The 18416-nt window shown below is 39.9% G+C and overlaps 3 protein-coding genes across 3 annotated transcripts; 2 read left to right on the top strand and 1 right to left on the bottom strand.

The window, feature by feature from the left end:
- Positions 1–1315: 1315 nt before the first annotated feature.
- On the bottom strand, positions 1316–4124 carry LOC103719002 (guanine nucleotide-binding protein subunit beta-like protein A). The gene is made up of 2 exons (XM_039130148.1): positions 3012–4124; positions 1316–1728 (listed from the first exon to the last, which is right to left on the bottom strand). Exons 1-2 carry the CDS (start codon positions 3882–3884, stop codon positions 1627–1629), a joined length of 975 nt encoding a protein of 324 aa, XP_038986076.1. The 5' UTR covers positions 3885–4124; the 3' UTR covers positions 1316–1626.
- Positions 4125–5647: 1523 nt separating this feature from the next.
- Positions 5648–11719, top strand: LOC103719003. Its single transcript, XM_008808045.3, has 7 exons — positions 5648–6044; positions 6183–6368; positions 9049–9119; positions 9224–9294; positions 9384–9911; positions 9984–10074; positions 11304–11719. Exons 2-7 carry the CDS (start codon positions 6227–6229, stop codon positions 11388–11390), a joined length of 990 nt encoding a protein of 329 aa, XP_008806267.1. The 5' UTR covers positions 5648–6044; positions 6183–6226; the 3' UTR covers positions 11391–11719.
- A 5330-nt stretch (positions 11720–17049) lies between these two features.
- Positions 17050–17708, top strand: LOC103719004. Its single transcript, XM_008808046.4, has one exon. The coding sequence runs from the start codon at positions 17122–17124 to the stop codon at positions 17566–17568; it is 447 nt and encodes a 148-aa protein (XP_008806268.1). The 5' UTR covers positions 17050–17121; the 3' UTR covers positions 17569–17708.
- Positions 17709–18416: the final 708 nt, after the last annotated feature.

The following is an 18416-nucleotide window of genomic DNA, read 5'->3' on the forward strand; positions in this document are numbered from 1 at the left end:
ACCAAAACATACTTTCTCCAAAACTCACTCATCTCGAACACAACTGATGTGAATTAACAATAAAATACATGAGTAACAAAAGGTATAAGGAACGGTAATGTGTTCATAGATATATATCTTTCACCAGTTCAAATACACCAACTCAACTTTTAGAAGCATAACAAAGCTTTCACCATCATTGAAGGGCCTACCGCCCCGCCACAGAAAAGAAGGGCTTGGAGGCTGGGCGAGGAGGACTTGGAGGCTGTCTGGGTTCTCGGAGGGCGTCTGGAGCCGGAGGGACGGCTTCCTGGAGGAGGTTCGGGGCTGGTCTAGATCCCCACCGATGCGATATTTGGCCGTTAGAGCGGCATGTACAGCTTACCAGGTTTGGTTGGCCAGAAATGGTCGTATTTTTGGTGATATCAGTCTGTCCCCGTGGTTTGTGATGGAGCGGGCTCGGGCACAGGCAGCGGAGTTCCTCCATGTAGACTCAGACTTTGGACCTATGATAGCTCGGGACATCTGGGGCCCCCACTCTGCTTCGGCAGCTCCTCATGTGGTGTTTTTCCCTCGGAGCCCCCACCCCCGAGCTTCCTCAAGGTCAATTTTGATGCCTCAATCCAGGATGGTGGTAGGAGGGGAGGTGCTGGGTTTGTCATCAGGGGCCCGGACTCCTGCTTGGTGGCAGCAGGAGGCTGTCAGATCTTCGACATCTCGGTTCCAGGGGCAGAGCTGCGGGCAGCTTGGATGGGGTTGCGATATGCGCGATCCGTTCTTCGGGCGAGCTCCATCATCCTGGAGGGAGACTCGGCCACTGTGATCAGTTGGGTCCGGAAGGGCCCGTATAGCGATAGGGCAGTTCACCCACTGCTCCGGGATATTTGGTTGATGGTGAGGGAGGGGGTACTCTTTCGAGCTGGGCATGTATATCGGGAGGCCAATGGTGCGGCAGACTGGGTGGCGGCGTTTGTTGCGTGCCACTCAGGCGGCTCACTATGGGTCGGTGAGGGTGATTTACCTGGTGCTATCCGGGAGATTTTGTATGCTGACTCTTCTAGGTGCATTCGTACCCGAATAGTATGAATCATCGGTTTTAGCAAAAAAAAAAAAAAAAAAAAAGAAGGGCTTAGAATTACCCCAGTGCACTGCTTCACTGAATAGCCTGAGGGCTAAATAAATGCAAATAGCAGATTTTCATGATAATTACCACTTTGTATGATTTTCACAGCAAAAACTGGTCCTCGGGCATGAAAAGATTAACACTGCTATTAGATGCACAGAAGTGGTACGCATATGAGACAATCAAAGATTCCACAAGAATTAAACCAGCAACTATGAACAACCAAATTAAAACATTACCATGAAAGCACCTCTACAATGTGAACTTAAACGCCACTCTATTGAAGAGAAATAAGGATGTTGTAGGCAGAGCCAAGAATGATCTTGAAATTCCAAAAACATAGCCTACATGCTAAAATCATCGTCCATAAATCCAAATTAACTAGACAACTCATCCCATTTAAAGAACATTTCAAATAAATAAATAAATGCCCCAGACAAAACTGCTGTAGTAAGCTCGCTTCTAATATTAACTTCTAACAACTGCTAATATGTGACCAAAACCCCTAACATAACTGCTAGCTTCTAATAACGAGAAATGCCCCAGACCCTGATAACACCATCAGTGTAGCCAGTAAACAGTGTGCTTCCATCAGAGCTCCAGTTCAAGCTCGTGCAGTACAGCATCTGCAAATGTAGAAAGAGGAGCCAAGCTTTTTCTCAGACAAGCATTTAGGTACATGTAGATAGAACAACAGATTATTCAACAAAAAAGTAAAAGGGTAGAAAACATCTACTCTGCATCCATCAGTCTACTAGTTTTCAATTGCCAAGATCTCGGCCATCTCGGAGGGTGCTTGGAAATGTTGGCCGATATTATAGGAACAAGATTTACTTGATGTCGGTTAATATGGTAAACAGAGATTAACTTCCATGTTTAGCAGCTGATTTGAATAATTAATAATTGAAATATTATTTAAAATTCCTACAACAACAAATAAAAAAATCCCAGAAGACATTTTGATACCATATTAGCTGAGATAAGAACCTTGATAAGATGGCAAAGAGTGTATCACCAGTGTAAATCCAAATACATGAGAACAGCTACAAGGACACTATGGATTTAATTATATTTACAAGCAACATTTTTCCACAGGTGCTCTGTCTAGCCTGAACTTGCATCATATGAAAGAAAATGCCATGCCAATAGATACTTCAAACTAAATATGTTTCCTGGCTCCAACACCAAATCATTCAACTAATCTACTAACCATTTTCGCCACAGTGGACATGCAGAAACAGGAATTCCTACCTCATGGAAAAAAATTTGAACTTTAACCATACCTAGCATGCATGAAAATATGCCGGTATACAAGAAAGCATTTGGAAAATGGTCTGCAACCATTCTAGACTCCTTTTCTTGTTCAGAAAGCAACCACTATTCTACCTTAAAACAATGTATCGCAGGCATGAAAAGTAATTGAACAGATATTATGTAAGAAAGGAACAGAATTTTCCCATACATGGAATCTAGCAAATTAATATTGCCACTGAGAGCTTAATTTAATTTACAAAAGCACTTTAAGAACAATTATGTTGAACTTGGTCTTGATGGAAACATGCCAAAAATCATTGTTGAGATATGAAAATATCCCTACCATGCTCAGATATGAAAATCATGTCAACAACCAGAGTCCTGCAGATCATACATGTGCTGCTGCCAAAGTAATATCTGATTCATGCAATCTAATATTGTGCTAACAATAACAATAACTGCCCATAACAAGACCCATGAGCCTCACAGCCCCTAATAGATCCAAACATAACAACAATGTATAGAGCAAGACCATATAAAGAGAGGAGGTAAACTATAAAAATCCAAATTTTGTGCACCAAAAACTTTTAAAAAACAAAACTTTAAATCCATTATAACAAAAAAATGATGAGAAAGGATCGATGCGATACGGCACCTGGTTCTTGCTGGTGGGCGTCTCTGGCCTCAGATCCTGGACGATGGACTTGCTCTCGAGGTCCCAGATCTTGACGCCGTCCTGGGTAGCGGCGCAGAGCCAGTACCTGCTGGGGTTGAAGCAGAGAGCATGAATGATGGCCCCGGCGTCGAGCGAGTAGAGCCTCTTCCCCTCCGCCAAGTCCCAGAGCAGCGCGACTCCGTCCTTGCCGCCACCGGCGCAGAGGGACCCGTCGGGGCTGATGGCGACGGCGTTCACGTAGCCGCCGTGGCCTGTGAGGGTGCAGTGGAGCTTGCAGTTGGTGAGGTTCCAGACCTTGACGGTGCGGTCCCAGGAGCCGGAGACGATGGTGGGCTGGTGGGTGTTGGGGCTGAAGCGGACGCAGCTGACCCAGTTGGTGTGAGCATCGGCGTCCTGGATGGTGAACTTGCACTCGCCGAGGGTGTTCCAGAGCTTGATGGTGCGGTCGCGGGAGGCAGACACGATCTGCCGGTTGTCGACGGAGAAGGCGACCGAGAGGACGTCCTTGCTGTGGCCGACGAAGCGGCGGGTGGTGGCGCCGGTGGCGAGGTCCCAGAGGCGGAGCTCGCCGTCCCAGGAACCGGAGAGGGCGAACTGGCCGTCGGAGGACAGGACCACGTCCTCGACGAAGTGGGAGTGGCCGGTGAGGCGCCGGCGGGGGACGCCGTAAGAGGCGCCGGCGGAGTCGCCGGCGACGGCAACGGGGGAGTCCTTCGTGAGGTTCCAGACGAGAACGGACTTGTCGCGGGAGGAGGAGACGATCATGTCGGAGTTGTCCAACGGGGTGGCGATCGCCGTCACCACGTCCGAGTGGCCCCGCATCGTGCCCTTGAAGACGAGTGTCTCTGCCATGGCTTCGCCGCCGTAGGATGCTGATGCGCGGTGGGGATAAGTGGGATCTCGATGTCGGGGAACGCGGTCGCCGCTCGCTCCTTCGCCGCCGAGGTTCCTCCCGCTGGTTTGTTTCTCTGGAGGGAATCGGGGGCGAGGGTTCGAGAGGGTTTTTATAGGGGATACGGCGGTCTAGGTTTGGGAGAATTGGAATTCGAGTCGGACGGTTGGGAGACTAGGAATTCGAGTAGGACTGGGACAGCCCTTCGGGCTTGGGCTGCTCGAGGTATAGATATGCCTTCTAATAGATGGGCCGGAATCAAGATATCCAAGCCATTCCATCGCGGGCCTTAGGCCCTCAGAGCGCCGTCGGAAGTAGGAAAGCGCTGCTACGGACACTGAATAATCGTAACCCAGCAAGCTAGGGAGAAATTTTTGTACCAAAAAAAAGCTATGGACTAATTTAGCACTTGATTTAGCTAAAGCTGGGAATTCACAGGAAGCATGCTTTTCAAAAAATTATTAATAATTTATTATTTAATTAGAGACATACAGAAAATCTGTTCTGACATAATCCATCAAAAGTTGAAGTTGTTAGCTTCGGAATTTAAGCACTTTATTATTACTCTCTTTAATGATTTTTTCCCTTGGCATAATTCATATGAAGTAAAGTTGATAAAATCTGTTATGCAAAGCTTGGTCGAGGACTTGCAGATAATTTACTATTAGTTATCTTTGCAGCCTACAAAATATCTCTAGACATAGTCTATATAGACAAGCAAAAATTCTATTAAAAGCCTCCTATAATGCATCATGGGGACATAGGTGTGTAATCCAAGCCGAGCTTGATTAAGCTTGAGTTTGATCAACCTTCACCCAAAATTAACTTCAAGCTTGATTTTGAGGCCGAGTTGGATTTGTTTACTATTATTTAAAGTTCAATCAAGCTTTATTTTTAGTTGAGCCAAACATGAGCCTAATTCAGTAGAGCTTGACAATCTTAAAAAATGAGCCAAAATTAATTTAAGTATGAATTGGAATATATATGAACTTTTCCGTAGCAAGAAAACTCCCTTTTATGATATTAATTTCTCATAAGCATAGGATATATAGCTCTCATCAATAAAAAAGAAAAGTAATCTACTTTGAGCCGGAATGAAGATAGGAACAAGGTGCCCACCTATCAACTATTTATTATGTTCAAACGATTTCATCATTTTCATCAGAGCAACTTATCAAGATTTAAAGCAACCAAAAAAAATTCTGGTTATTTATGAAAGAAGTACCAATTAGATAGCGAACACTTCTCAGGTATGTTAGATTAGAGATTTTACATATTGAATAAGTTGAAATAATTAATCTTTGTACATCAATTGAGAGATCTAAAAAAAAAAGAAGAAAAAAAAGAAGTCTTCTCCACACCCAAAGAATGGATTCAAGCAAAGAATGGAGGTGGAAATAATAGATGTTATATTAAAAAATCATGGCAACAATGAAAAATGAAAAATAATAATATAATCCTTCCCTTGATATTTTATGAGATAAGAGAAGATTAATCTTCTACTGTACGATTGAGGTAATTCTCAGATAAAAATTCAACTTTAAAAATATCATCTTATTTAATAGAAGGTAAAATGAAAATAATGTTCATTATCTATAGCATAACATTCTAACAAATCCATTATAATATAAATTATTAAAAATAACAAACATTAATAATGCAATGAAAAGATTGAGAGCCTGGGAGGTGGCCGACACTGCTTATAGCACCCATGGCTCCTTCCTCCGCCCCCCTCCTTTCCTTCGAGCTTGAACTCGTGGCGGTGAGAGGGTCCATCTCCCGCGCTTTTCTTCAACTGGTCCTCGATCCACGGTCTCTGCGGCCGCCGTCGCCGCAGCAGCGGTGGTGGATCCGATGCGCTCGACTCCAAAGGTCTCTCTCCGTTAGTTCTGGTTTGTTCCTTTGAGATTCTGATATGGATGACGTGGCGCAATATGGAGGGCCCTCTACATGATCCGGAGTTCAGGACCCTCCATCGAACTTTTATCATCGTTTGTCGACTTTATGTGAGGCGACATGGGCTTGGAATCCGCTCATCACCATCACCTTGAACCTCCGCCACCGCCACCATCACCAACACCTCCGCTCGAGCTCTCCAACGGCTAGCTAATCCCTGTGAGGTAATTGGATCTCGTCTCGTCTCTTTGGCTATCTATCTTTAAATGCTTAATCGAGATTGCGTTTGTTTCTGTTTTATCTGGAATTTCGATGTTTTCTGGTCTGTTCTGATGATCTCCTGACTGGATTCTTTATTACAGAGCTCTGAGTGCATCCAAAGAGGGTTGATTCGAGAGAGAAAGAGATGGCCGACAAGCCGAGCCGGGCGCTGGTGATATATGGGGACGGCCGCGCTTCTCTGCTCTCGCCCTCGCACGTCCATCTCCACTCCTTCGCCTCTCGGGCCTCCTGTGGCTTTCTTTCCCTCCGAACTCCCCCTCCCGGTGGTATCTTTTTCATTCCCTTCTGTTGTTCTTCTTAATTGTCTCCCTAACTGACGGTAATTCGTTTTCTGGGATAAAGTTTGGATCTTTAGTTAAGTATGGTTGCTATGCTTCATTTTTTTTTTTCCCGGAGGGGTTGGGGGAGTGGGGGGCGGCGCGAGGATGGGCATGCACCTTGATATTGGGTTTTAATGAGAGATTATTTGTTTTTCTGAATGGCGAGAAGAAACTGAAGTTTCCTTTTTAATCTTGCGATTAATGAAGAAGGTACTGCTTACCTAAAAAGTAAAAATGGTGCCACAATGATCTTGAATAGGACAGCATTTAAAATTTGGTTTTCTAAAGGGCCTCTATGGAGGAGGGAGCGTGATTTCTGTGGAGAACTGACTACTGTTACTTTGGAAGATTTGAAATGTCGCAATAGCTGCTCTTCAGATTTGGAGAATAAATGGAAGAGATTTTACTCTTGACAAGAGATAGTAGAGTGTTGGTTTCCATAAATAGTTTGTTAAAGGCATGCCGCATGCCCCCTCAACATCAATCGTTAGAGATATATCTTGATTGTTGTTTATGTGGAGAAACTTTCTAAGAGCTTGATAGTTGCATGCTGGCTACACATTAGGAAAATATGAAGCTGTTGGTACAGATCCGAGCTTTAAGGTGCCAATTTACTTACAATGAACTAATATCTGCATGTCATGGTAGACAATGAATTAAAGGTGATCTCTCACGGTCTGAAGCTATTGAAGAAATGAAAGAGGAGAGGTTTTGCCCAAACCCAAAGAGTGATGACTTCTACCTTGTTTTCTCACAAGTGGAAAACATCCTTCATTCTTTTTGGAATGATATAAATTAAGAATGGCTACCGTCTGGTTTTTATTTGAAGAGGAAAGTAAGAAGGGGGACATCTTCATTATGTAAATTATGGGCTATTTTCACCTTAAATTGCTTTATACCATTTGACTATTGTTATGTCTAGTTACACAGGAACAAGTCATTGATTGTGAGGAGGCCTTTTCTTTTATTGCCAAGGTAGCCCCCATTCATGTGCTTATTGCCATGTTTGTTGTTTGGGACGACCATTTTATTGGTTGCATGTGAAGAATTTATAAGGTGAATGTGCAGCCATCTCCATGCTTTCCACGCACATATTTCTGCGCATTTGTGATATTAAGAATCTCTTTGTGCTTTGATTGGGGAAATCAGTAGTGTGGTGGTGGCAGCCAGATTTATCTGCACTAAATACCCTCATGGCATATTTGGCTCCTCCATTTTTGCAAGCTGCATAGTTTCTGCTTTTGTTTGACAGCATGGTCATTACTATGATGCGATGCATATTCGATCACGGAACCGGTGCCTTCATAACTAATTTGAAATGAGGAGTCTTGTCTGTCTTTTCAATTTTCTTGGCTTAAGGTTTCATATGGAAAAATCAGATATCTACCATTTTATCAGAAGTTTGTCGATGACTTTTTTCTTGTGATTGCTTGATTAGACTGCCCTTAAACCTGCCAACCTTCATTAGAAGTTCCAACTTGATAAGGGTGTACCTCTTCTTGATGTCACCTACTAGCAACAGCTTATTATTAATCTTTTCTATATCACCACTATGACATGCCCAACTATTTATAATCCTTGTATGCCAGGCATTCCTTCCAACTTCCAAGGGATTCTTCTGTTGTTCTAACATTCACAAATACAAAAATTGGACCCATGTCATATTTTGATATGCCTTAATTGATTGACTATCAATGTAACATCGACCCTCCACCTTTATGATCTAGGCTTGGGACCAGCATCAGCGGTGTTAACAGTCTAGAAGTACCACTACCATATCAAACTGATAGTTGTTAATAGATAGTTATCATTAGAAGTGGTATAAGTTAGGATGTGACCATAATTGTGTTCTTATTCTTAAATCCTGTTTTGCTTCTTTGTTATGTCTTGTTATGTTGCATTTCAATGTTTTTACTAGTTTGGGCTCAATTTCATCTTGTGAGCATAGAAGGTTCTGCCATGCGGGCTGCAGCTACTTGAATGAAAGAACAGAAATATTAGTTTGTCATTTCTCATTACCACGTTGTAAGATAGGAGGGAGCTCTATTGCAGACTGTCACCAACCTCGTGAGATTTAGAACTCATTACTCTTGTTCCTTATACCATCTTTCTGCAGAACTACTTTGAAAATTCATGCCATATTTTCCGGGAAAAGTTATTGCAACTTTATCTTAGAGGCACAGGCAATGACATGAATTTACTAAAGCACCTTATTGCTGAGATGAAATAACCTTTCCAAACAACCTTTTGTGTATCAACCTTGTAGGAAACAGTATTTATTATAGGTGCTATGCTAAGTTATACCACTGGAATTCTATTTAAAATTCAGTATGAATAACCAAGACTAGATCTCTTGAGTATATACCTGAACGGTTGTTCATTGAGCACTTTACTGATTCGGTTTATCTTCCTAAAAGGCTTTTTGTCTGTTTCATTAAAGTAGGGATAATAAAAAGGAGCCTAATATCTGTTTTTCCTCATCAGGAATCTGTTGTTTAAATCTCAATGGTTGTTTAGAAAGCAAATTTCTTTTAGCTGAATAGCAGGATGAAGTGTTTTGACTCTTTTTTTCTTTTTCTTTTTTTCCCTTTTCTTTCTGTGAGATTTTCTTGGTTTTAAATTTCAGAATGTGAAAATGACAGAATGGTTAGAGAATTAGCACAATTATTGGATGCGTATGATTTCTATACAGCAAGGGTGAGATCACTTTCCTTGTAAAGTTGCTGTACATTTTGTGTAAGAATAACTAAATGACATAACACTTGACATATGCTTTGTCACATGTATTCCTGGTCTTTTAGAATGGACAGCATTATGAAACAGATGCTGATGCGAATCTAAAGGAATCTTCCATATCAACAATATCACAGAGGTGCAATAATGTTTTCTTGTTTCACTGAATTGATGAAAACTATATTATTTATATTACTTTTGTTGATTAAACTTGTTATTTAACTTCAGGTTTATGGGTTTGAGAGCTGCTATAATTACTGTTTGCCCGAATGTTAAATCTTTCGCTAGAGAGCTTGGTTTCAGTGTTCTAGAAATTGATGAGTTGATCACACAATGTGATCCCTCTAATAACCACTTTCAAGAAATTCCTGAAGAATTTGCTATAGCATCTGAATTGCTGAAGCTTCTAGGCTTTTTGGGAGGGAGAGTTCTAGAAAAAAGCGAGTTTGATCTACTGATTTTGCACATCAAAACTAGTGAAAGATCAAAAGATCCAAAAGAAAAGATGGTCAGTGACACTGGTGTTGATTGGCTTAACAAGCTCGTAGGTGGAATTATGCAAGCAACAGAGCCAGGATTAGATATCAGTTCTCGCCTACATTTCTCAATCATATTGAGCTATGGCACTGTTTCTGCTAGGGAGGATCATTATCCATTTATTTGGACCCCTGGAACAGAAACAAATTCTGATCTATCTTTTCTCCACCCTCGTCAAAGTTACACCATGAAAGGAGGAAATACGTTAAATGACATCAGGTAAGGTAATGCAATCACAGTCTGAGTATAGTAGGGTGATATGTGGCTGACCAACGAAAGTGTGCTCTGCAGGCATCACCATCCAATGCTAATTGCTCAGTGGCAAGAGAGAGTAACCCGCTGGGATATGGTTAGGGAATTCTCCTTCAAAGAATTCAGAGAGGTATGCGTTCTTTGTAGTGCACTTAGCATTAGTGCGTGCCATATTAATTGAGCTGAAAATTTGTAAACTTTTGTTTACTTGTCTTCTTATAGCTTCAATAAGGATAAATCACTTTAGAAAATCATGATGATAGGTCTTCCATTTAGCAAGACATAACACAGTATACTGTGATTGAGGCTGTGGTACACTTGGTTCTGTCCATGTTTATGTGACTTATGTTTTTTTCTTTTTTTTTTTCATTTAAGAAGAAAACTATAGCATATTTCAGGTTTTGAATGTTGATATCAGAAACTATTGGTCATGGATAAAAATAATGTTAGAAAAGAAAAAACAATGCTGACATAATGAACCTTTCTATGTCCTTACTGATGTATATTTCACCTATTGACATAGAGATATTCAGACTCGTAGATAGTTATTTACAAACTTTTAACTAGTTCCAATTCTTAAGCACTTTCTCATGTCCATGCGAGAAGGTGGCTGAGATTTCTCAAGTGCAGTGGTGTATACAGTGACCACACTGCTCTTCTGAAATAGATATGTAAGCTGGGGACCCACCTTAATCCATGTTACAAATATTGTGTTGTTGTTTGAGACTTAATCCACAGGGCACGAGCATGGGATTGCCTATGTGGAGACCGTTTTGCTTAAATGGAAAATGTGGCATCCTTAGTCGCCCCTATTGCTAATAGTATACAATTAATAATCTATTTGCTAACTTGATTTGAAGGACTCTCTTATTTATGATGATCTTTTGGAGGAGGTATATGTTAGTTGAATCACCTTCTGTTTCATGTAATATACCCTCCAGAAAAAGTTTGTCACACACAAGAAATGTATTCCCATGCTTTGGTTTTGATGTGCTGCTTCCCCAGGCTTGCCCCACTGTATTCTTTTATTCGAGCACTCTTTGAAATTCCCTTTCTGAGAACTTGTTTACTTCATTATGGAGGCAATGCACTCTTAAAATAATACCACATGCTGCTGCATAAAGATTGTGCTATGAAGTTGTTGGTCTTGTAGTGAAGATGGGAAGTGTTCGATTCTAATCCCATCTCTTGCAGGAGATGATCTAGAGCTTTTGACTGAAGATGGTTACTGATACTTGTTTGTAACTAGGTGCATCTAAAGTTAGAACTGTGCTGTAGGAAACCATAATTCAATCTTGGCTTCCTGAACAATTAATCACCATTATAAGACAATGTGACATGTTTCTTTTTATCCTGCAGCATGGTGGAAATCTTGCTATACTTGCAGACAGATTCCTGCATGAAGTGGCATTTAAACTCTGGAAGGCACCTAAATATGGAGCCTGATACTATCATTTGTGAAGGTGTAATTGGTTGAATAACTAACCTGATCTCAGGCTTGTGAAGCTAAAAGTATGCTTAAATGTCTCCGTAGCTGCTGGGTCATTTTGGCCATTTTGTGTTGCAAAGCTTGTCAGGAATCACTTATGAGACTGACGATGCTTAATCCTTCCAAAGAATGAGACTCTTAACTCCTCTCTAACTTTATAGAGTCTTCTCTCTTGTATCGTCTTTCAATTTATTATGCTAGCACTTACAAATCAGTGATTGCTGGGCTATGATTTTGCAATGCCAAGAAAACAATGATCATCTGATGGATGCTGTACTTTTACTGATCGACTGATAGATGTTGTGCTTTTACTGTTCTTCTGTAAACTTATATATCATTAGGGTGATCACATTAGGGCCTAATGGCCACAACAAGCTAATTGGCAAGGTTCGGCGATCGAATTGAAGCAATACTAATACCATCCTACATTCTTTTAATCCAATAATTGTGGGATACTAGGGTTGCTGCAAATTGATCCAATGTTGACTAGGCCGAACATGACAGTTAAGGTGATGGTGAGACGGAACGTCTCCACATCGGAGCTCGTTGTTACGTTATACTTGATGGATTCTATAAAGGATATTCTTGATCGAGTGCATGTAAATGATTAAGGATTTACCAACCATTGATCATCTAAAAGGTTAATTAGCATTAGTGCAAATTGATACAAAACATGCCTCTGTGGAGTGAGAAGTACCATATTGTATGGAAGGCAGATATAAATAGCTTATATATATTCCAATTTTGTAGATTTTAGTTAAATTTTCTCGAGCAAAATATAATTAACACCATTTTAAGAATTTTTAAGTGTTAACAATATTCTTTCAATCAGAGTTGCCTCTGTTGCTATTAAATGCCCGCATTTAATAGCGGAATTATGTACAATTAATATCAAGTCATTCAATTAAAAAGAAAGAATTGTATCAACTAACGCAAATTCATTAACAAGGCTTATTTCCACTATACTTCCATGGAAATTGGGGAACACCCCACAACCGGTCAGTTCTTATCTAAATCCAACCCCCAAAAATATTAAAACTTGACCATTAAATCATTTTAAGTGGCCAGCAAAGCCAAAGTGAAACAAGTTGAATCACTGCCAATAATGAGAGCTACAAGAGGAAGAAAGAATGCAAGGGAGCGGGAAAGAAGCTGGCCGAGAAGGGAGGCAGGGGATAACAAAGTCGCGAAGTGAGCAGTGCGATTTGTAGTTATAATTCAACTTAGAAAGAAAATTTTGTACCCATCCTATGTTTGTGACTGCCAAGTTTAGTTTTCTAGAACAGAATAAAATGTGGAGTCAATCCGCAATAATTGCTAAGAAAACATATCTAGAATATGTGATGGTCGGTTGGTGACTACTGGCCAATTCCACTACTACATTTTCTCAAGTTTAGTTTTCTAGAGCAGAACAAAATGTGGAGTCAATCCACAAGTACTGCTAAAAAAACATATCTAGAAGGTATGTAAAACTGAGTAGGTGACCTGCAGTGTCACTATTACATATTCCCATTTAGTAGGGAAGATAAATATAAACGATATCAAGGCATTTTATTCAAATCAAACATGAACTAATTATCCAACCTAGTTTAGGGTAAGTGGAGGCCTCAGGCTAATGGATTGGCCTCAAGAAGCTAAGGGATTTTTTACGCCCAACAAAACCAAATCAAACAAAACAAATCATAAAAAATGCCTTTCAGTCAGCCGTACTGTTAACCTATCGGAAGACATGGGTAGCCCGTTGTGGCTCGCCACTCCGGAGATTTTGTTTGGAACATCCATGCCTCAGTGCCGCCTTCGATGTAGCTTTTTCTTTTTTTTTGACTTTATGGGCTGCACTCATACCTGGTGTATGTGAGGCGCTGATATACCAAAAATAAAATAACAAAACAAATCATTATGAAATGGAAAGGCGGTGACTAGGAGCTTGCTAGGAGATGATATACATCACACACTACAGTTTAAAATAATCACCATTTGAATGCCACAAATGTTGTTATAATAGTTTTGGAATAGATTCATTACATCATACGTTCATGACAAATATTCAAATACAATCATTCTCTGGCTATGGTTCTATCATAATAATCCTTCTATAATGGAAATAACCTTATTTAATCTCTATATTATTCGCATAGATCATGTTAAGTTTTGAAAATCAAATATTTATACATTGAGAAAAACATTTTCATTTAGCAAACAATGGTTTGAGAAAATAACATTGCTATTTTTATATTTATCATACTTTATTGTAATAATAAATAATAATTAGTACAATAATTATATTTTGTTTCTTGATTTGGAATATAACGGCTGTGCATCCATTTATTCTGGCCATAAGTAATTTCAATGTGGTATCACTATAACAAAATTATAGCACTATTTAAATCTTGGTGCCCGCTTCACAACCAATACCATAGAATAAAAAACAGTTTTTTGCATTGATACCCTTTTAAAAATTCAAATTTGGGTGAATATCCTCTTAAAATTTATTTTTATTTCTATACCCTCATAAAACACTATTTTTGCATAAATATTCCTAATATAATGGTTCTTCTAACACAGTTAATAAAAACCATATTTATTTTAATTGAAAATAAAATAAAATTTTAAAATTACTTTTTTATCTTCCATCACAGTCGTCTTATAAATATTTGTGTTTATACATCTATCCATTAAGGGTATTTTAGTCATTTTAATTTAAAAGCGTTAAGTTTTTAATGACGTTAGATGGCGTGGATACATATGCAAAAATATGGATAAAAAAGGCAGAATAGAAAAATAAATATTTTATAAGGATATATATGTAAATATTAATTTTGGGATGGCATCCATGTGCAAAAAAATAATAATAATAATAAAAGGAGGCATATTCATATGTCCGAGTGGTATTCCGGACGCTAAAACTCCACTAGGTGAATTGAAACCGGCCAGCCATTGTCCGCCGCCCCACAAGCTATTGGGTATAAAATGTGGAGTGCAAGCAACGTCTCTTTTTGAACTTTGAAAACCTTTCTTTTGCCGGCTTTATACCTTAAAACTTTACCTGCTTCCGTGAGAGATAAATTATGAGCCACCATCCAATTGGAAATTGCAGAACTTTTTGATGAACGCTAGGCCCAGCTTAGGTATTGGGATGAAGGCACTTGTTAGGTTTACCCGCAACGGTAATCTTGATGCATTTGATGGAGGCTTCATCATCCATTCTCTTGGGATGCATCTTAACTAATTATGAGTTGATGTGAGGTTATTCTCTAGTGTGCACGCATGTATACATAGACTAGAGGAATTTACTTAATTTTAATTCGTTGGACATGTTGGGCAACTCATGATTAGGGTTTCCATATTTGGAGGATATTTTAGGAATAAGTGGCCCACAATTTACCTATATAGTATCTTCTCAAATTAGGGAAAGCACAGAGGATCACAAATCTTGGTTTCTGCTCCTAATTTGGCTCCTCATCATTTGGAGGCTATTACTCCATTACGTGGCTCTTTATTGCTTAGTAGATTAGTTAGAAGCTAGTTTATTTTTTGTCTGAAATCTACAAGTTGTTTATCGTAGTAATCATTGTTTTTGTTTGTAAACTTGTAGTCTTTCATGGCGAGTCTTAAATCGGTGCAATCCATCAGAACTTGCGGGGACCATTGCATACCTACAAGCTACAGGTGATATTTGGGATATGCTATACACGAAGCATACATGCAATTCAGATGCTATTATGGATATCTTCCATGTTTATCCATGTCCCTTGAGAGCCTCCACCTTCCGGCTATATCAATGTGAACTTCGATGGTAGCGCTTCCGATGATGGAGACGGAGCAAGTGTGAGTTTTGTGATCCAGAGTCATGACTCTAGGCTAATTGCTGCTGAGGAGCGAAGCATTGCCAAATCGACAGCTGTAGGAGCAGAGTTCAGAGTAGCTTAGGAGAGGGCCTTACCTATGCAAGGCGGGTATTGAGAGCTAAGCATATCATCCTAAAAGAGAATTCTGTGACGGTGATCGATTGGATATGGGGTGAGGGGCAGAGGGAGGATGGAGATCCTCTATTTTGTGATATCCGATGGATGGTGGAAGACTAGCGCTTTTCGAGTCACGCATATGTACCGAGAAACGAACATGGCCGCCTATTAGGCTGCCGCCCAACACTTCGGAGCGATCCTCTGGCCACATCTGCTTTGTTATTTTCTTTTTTTTGATTCTACTGGCTACACATTCATTAAAGTAGTATTAGCAGCCGTTGTACTAAAAAAAAGTGGTTATGAGCATCGTCTCATAGTTATAAGTTATCTTGAATGCATGTTCCTGAAAACGAAGTTTTCATCACTAAATTGGGCAGTGATTAAAGAAATGGAAACTTCTGAAACATTTATATCTATATTAAAATAAAGAATACAAACTTCTAAAACATTTATATCTATATTATTTCAAGATAAATATAAAAGAGAAAAGAATAATTAAAATGGAATGAAGTCTGCTATCATTAAAAATATTTGGTATCATTAGTTTTTTAAGTAAAATTAGATTTATTAAACTATTATAGAGTAAGTAAATCCATGGTAACAAAAAAAATAAAACCTGCAAAAAATTAAAAAAAAATCTAATAGTTTTCAATATATATAAAGATTTATTAAAATTTTATTACTAAGTCGGGAATATATAAATCAAAATGTAATAAAAAAATGTATCAAACATACTGGATTGATTCGGCTATAAAAAATTATTCACAGGATCATTCTATCAAGATAAAAATCAATAAATAATATTTTTTAATAATTCAGATAATGTTGTGATTTTTTTTTTTTTTTGGGGGGGGGGGGGGGGGGGGGGGGGGGGGGGGATAGGCTCTGCTTTTCATGTCACCGTTAGGTTGGATGGCCATTGACGCAAAAAATTGCTGCCTTGTCAGCTAGTCATTGAGATATGGCAAGAAGGGGCACCCCATTAAATTGCCCCTTTTAACAACGGAAACGAAACAGTACATCCACTTTCAAAAAAAAATAAATAAATAAATAAAAATATTATATGAATATCTTTCTAAATATCAAATTTTGTATGATTACTTTTCCAAAATTAATATTTGTATGTATACCCTAATAAAATACTTATTTATTTTTGTTTTTGCATATGTACCCATGCTATCTAATAGCGTTAAAAGATTAACGGTTTCAAATTAAAATGACTAAAATACTTTTAATGGGTAGACATGCAAATAGATCGCGATTCCGATAGTAGAAAAAAAAGAACAATAACATAATTTTAAAATTTTATTTTATTTTTAATTAATATAAATATAATTTTTCTTAACACCGTTAGAACAATCGTTATATTATGGGCATTTGTACAATAACACTGTTTTACAAAGGCATACATGTAAATATCAATTTTGATAGAACATTCTTTTTTTTTTTTATATTTAGAAGTATATTTATAAAAAAATCCAAAAAAAAAAAAAAAAACCATCCGCGACCAATCGATTGTACGGCCACCTGTCAATGCCCTCATCGGATACCACCAGGGGGGCGTCGTCGTCGCGACGTGCCACTTGACCGCCACGAGGCCCCCACACGCTTTCCCCCCGCTCCTAAGTTTCCGAGTGCCACCCACGCCTATATAGACGCCCGACTCGACCAGCCCCCCTATCATCGTCTCCTCCGCTCTTTCTTTCTTTGAAGCTAAGCTAATATGGCGACTTCCATCATCTCTTCCCCTTCGCAATTTCCGGCCGGTTTGCCTCGCCGGCGTGCGAGTCTCCTCCGCCTTCCGAGGAAGGGAAACACGGTTGGATTTGCCCATAAGAAAGAACCCTACGGTTCGGGTTTCGAGGGCCGCCTCGTCGACGAGGATATGATACTGCTGCGGAAGAAGATCCACGAGATGAGGATGGCGGAGACGAACTACGAGCCGCCGTCCAACTGGATGGAGTGGGAGAAGCGGTACTACACGAGCTACGACTCCGATGTGTGCGAGGTGCTGGGCCTGCTGCAGACCCTTCTGATGAACACCAGGCCTAGCTTGGCCATTGGGATGGCGGCCCTTCTTCTGTTCAGTGTACCCACATCGGTAATCCTGATCCTGTACCATTTGATGGAGGCATCCACCTCCATTCTCTCCGCATCGCATCTTACTTGATCAATATCTGTAGCTATCTATAAGAGTAAGAAACTTTTTCCTAGATTAGCTTATTTTCTTTCGTTGTTTATGCCTCCAGGCCGGACGAGTTGGACGGCACATATATCTAGTAAAGTTGGACGGTATCGGTTTTTAATTTACAATATTTTATGGTAAAAAGTTGCAAATTTGGGATAGAATAAAGAGTAAGGATTATTTTCATTCATAAAAAAATAAAATAGCGAGCGATACTAAGAATTATATCGTGCAAGGATCCCAATGAGCCCGGATGATATAACTGCAGTGGAAAGGAAACTTATTCCCTCTGGCTATCCATTCTTTAATGATAAAATCCAAAATTCAATATATTGTATTCCACCGCTTGCTGTTTATCTTTATTCCTCCAACTAAATACCCAAAAAATCGACTCTCCAGCATAAATCCCTATCCCTTCACGCCTTCACGGCACAAGATACAAGCAAAAGGATTACTTAATAAGGCCGCGAACTTCCCCTTTCCTTCACTATTTATCTTGAGGTACTGCCAATCTTCCCGTCTCCATCACCAAGAAGAGGACATAAGGAGCCGAAGTGCGTCCTGCCCCCACGCGCCATTCTTACCTTCGCACTTAAGTTTCCGCGTGTCACGCTCCTCTCCGCCGCTTATTCCGGAACCAATTCCCCCGATTCCCTCCCGAATAATCCGTTTCCCCCTTCCCGATCCCACTCTATTGGTTTGAGTAGATTTCTGAGATTGCACCCGTTTCTAGCTCCTTGTGTGTTCACAAGCTTTCCTTTTAGTCTGATTCCTCCGAAGCCGATGGAAACCGCAACCTTTTCTCTCTAGCACCACCATTGCGGTTTCCCGCT

Source organism: Phoenix dactylifera, chromosome 9 (assembly GCF_009389715.1).
Source record: "Phoenix dactylifera cultivar Barhee BC4 chromosome 9, palm_55x_up_171113_PBpolish2nd_filt_p, whole genome shotgun sequence".
In the NCBI taxonomy this organism is placed as follows: Eukaryota; Viridiplantae; Streptophyta; class Magnoliopsida; order Arecales; family Arecaceae; genus Phoenix; species Phoenix dactylifera.

Bases quoted from the DNA above. Each gene is read 5' to 3' on its own strand.
- LOC103719002 (XM_039130148.1), bottom strand. From the start codon at position 3,884: ATGGCAGAGACACTCGTCTTCAAGGGCACGATGCGGGGCCACTCGGAC. The intron at 1,729-3,011 runs GTGCCGTATCGC...CTACATTTGCAG, and splicing joins CGCCCACCAGCAAGAACCAG to ATGCTGTACTGCACGAGCTT.
- LOC103719004 (XM_008808046.4), top strand. From the start codon at position 17,122: ATGGCGACTTCCATCATCTCTTCCCCTTCGCAATTTCCGGCCGGTTTG.
- LOC103719003 (XM_008808045.3), top strand. From the start codon at position 6,227: ATGGCCGACAAGCCGAGCCGGGCGCTGGTGATATATGGGGACGGCCGC. The intron at 9,120-9,223 runs GTGAGATCACTT...CTGGTCTTTTAG, and splicing joins ATGATTTCTATACAGCAAGG to AATGGACAGCATTATGAAAC. The intron at 9,295-9,383 runs GTGCAATAATGT...ATTTAACTTCAG, and splicing joins ATATCAACAATATCACAGAG to GTTTATGGGTTTGAGAGCTG.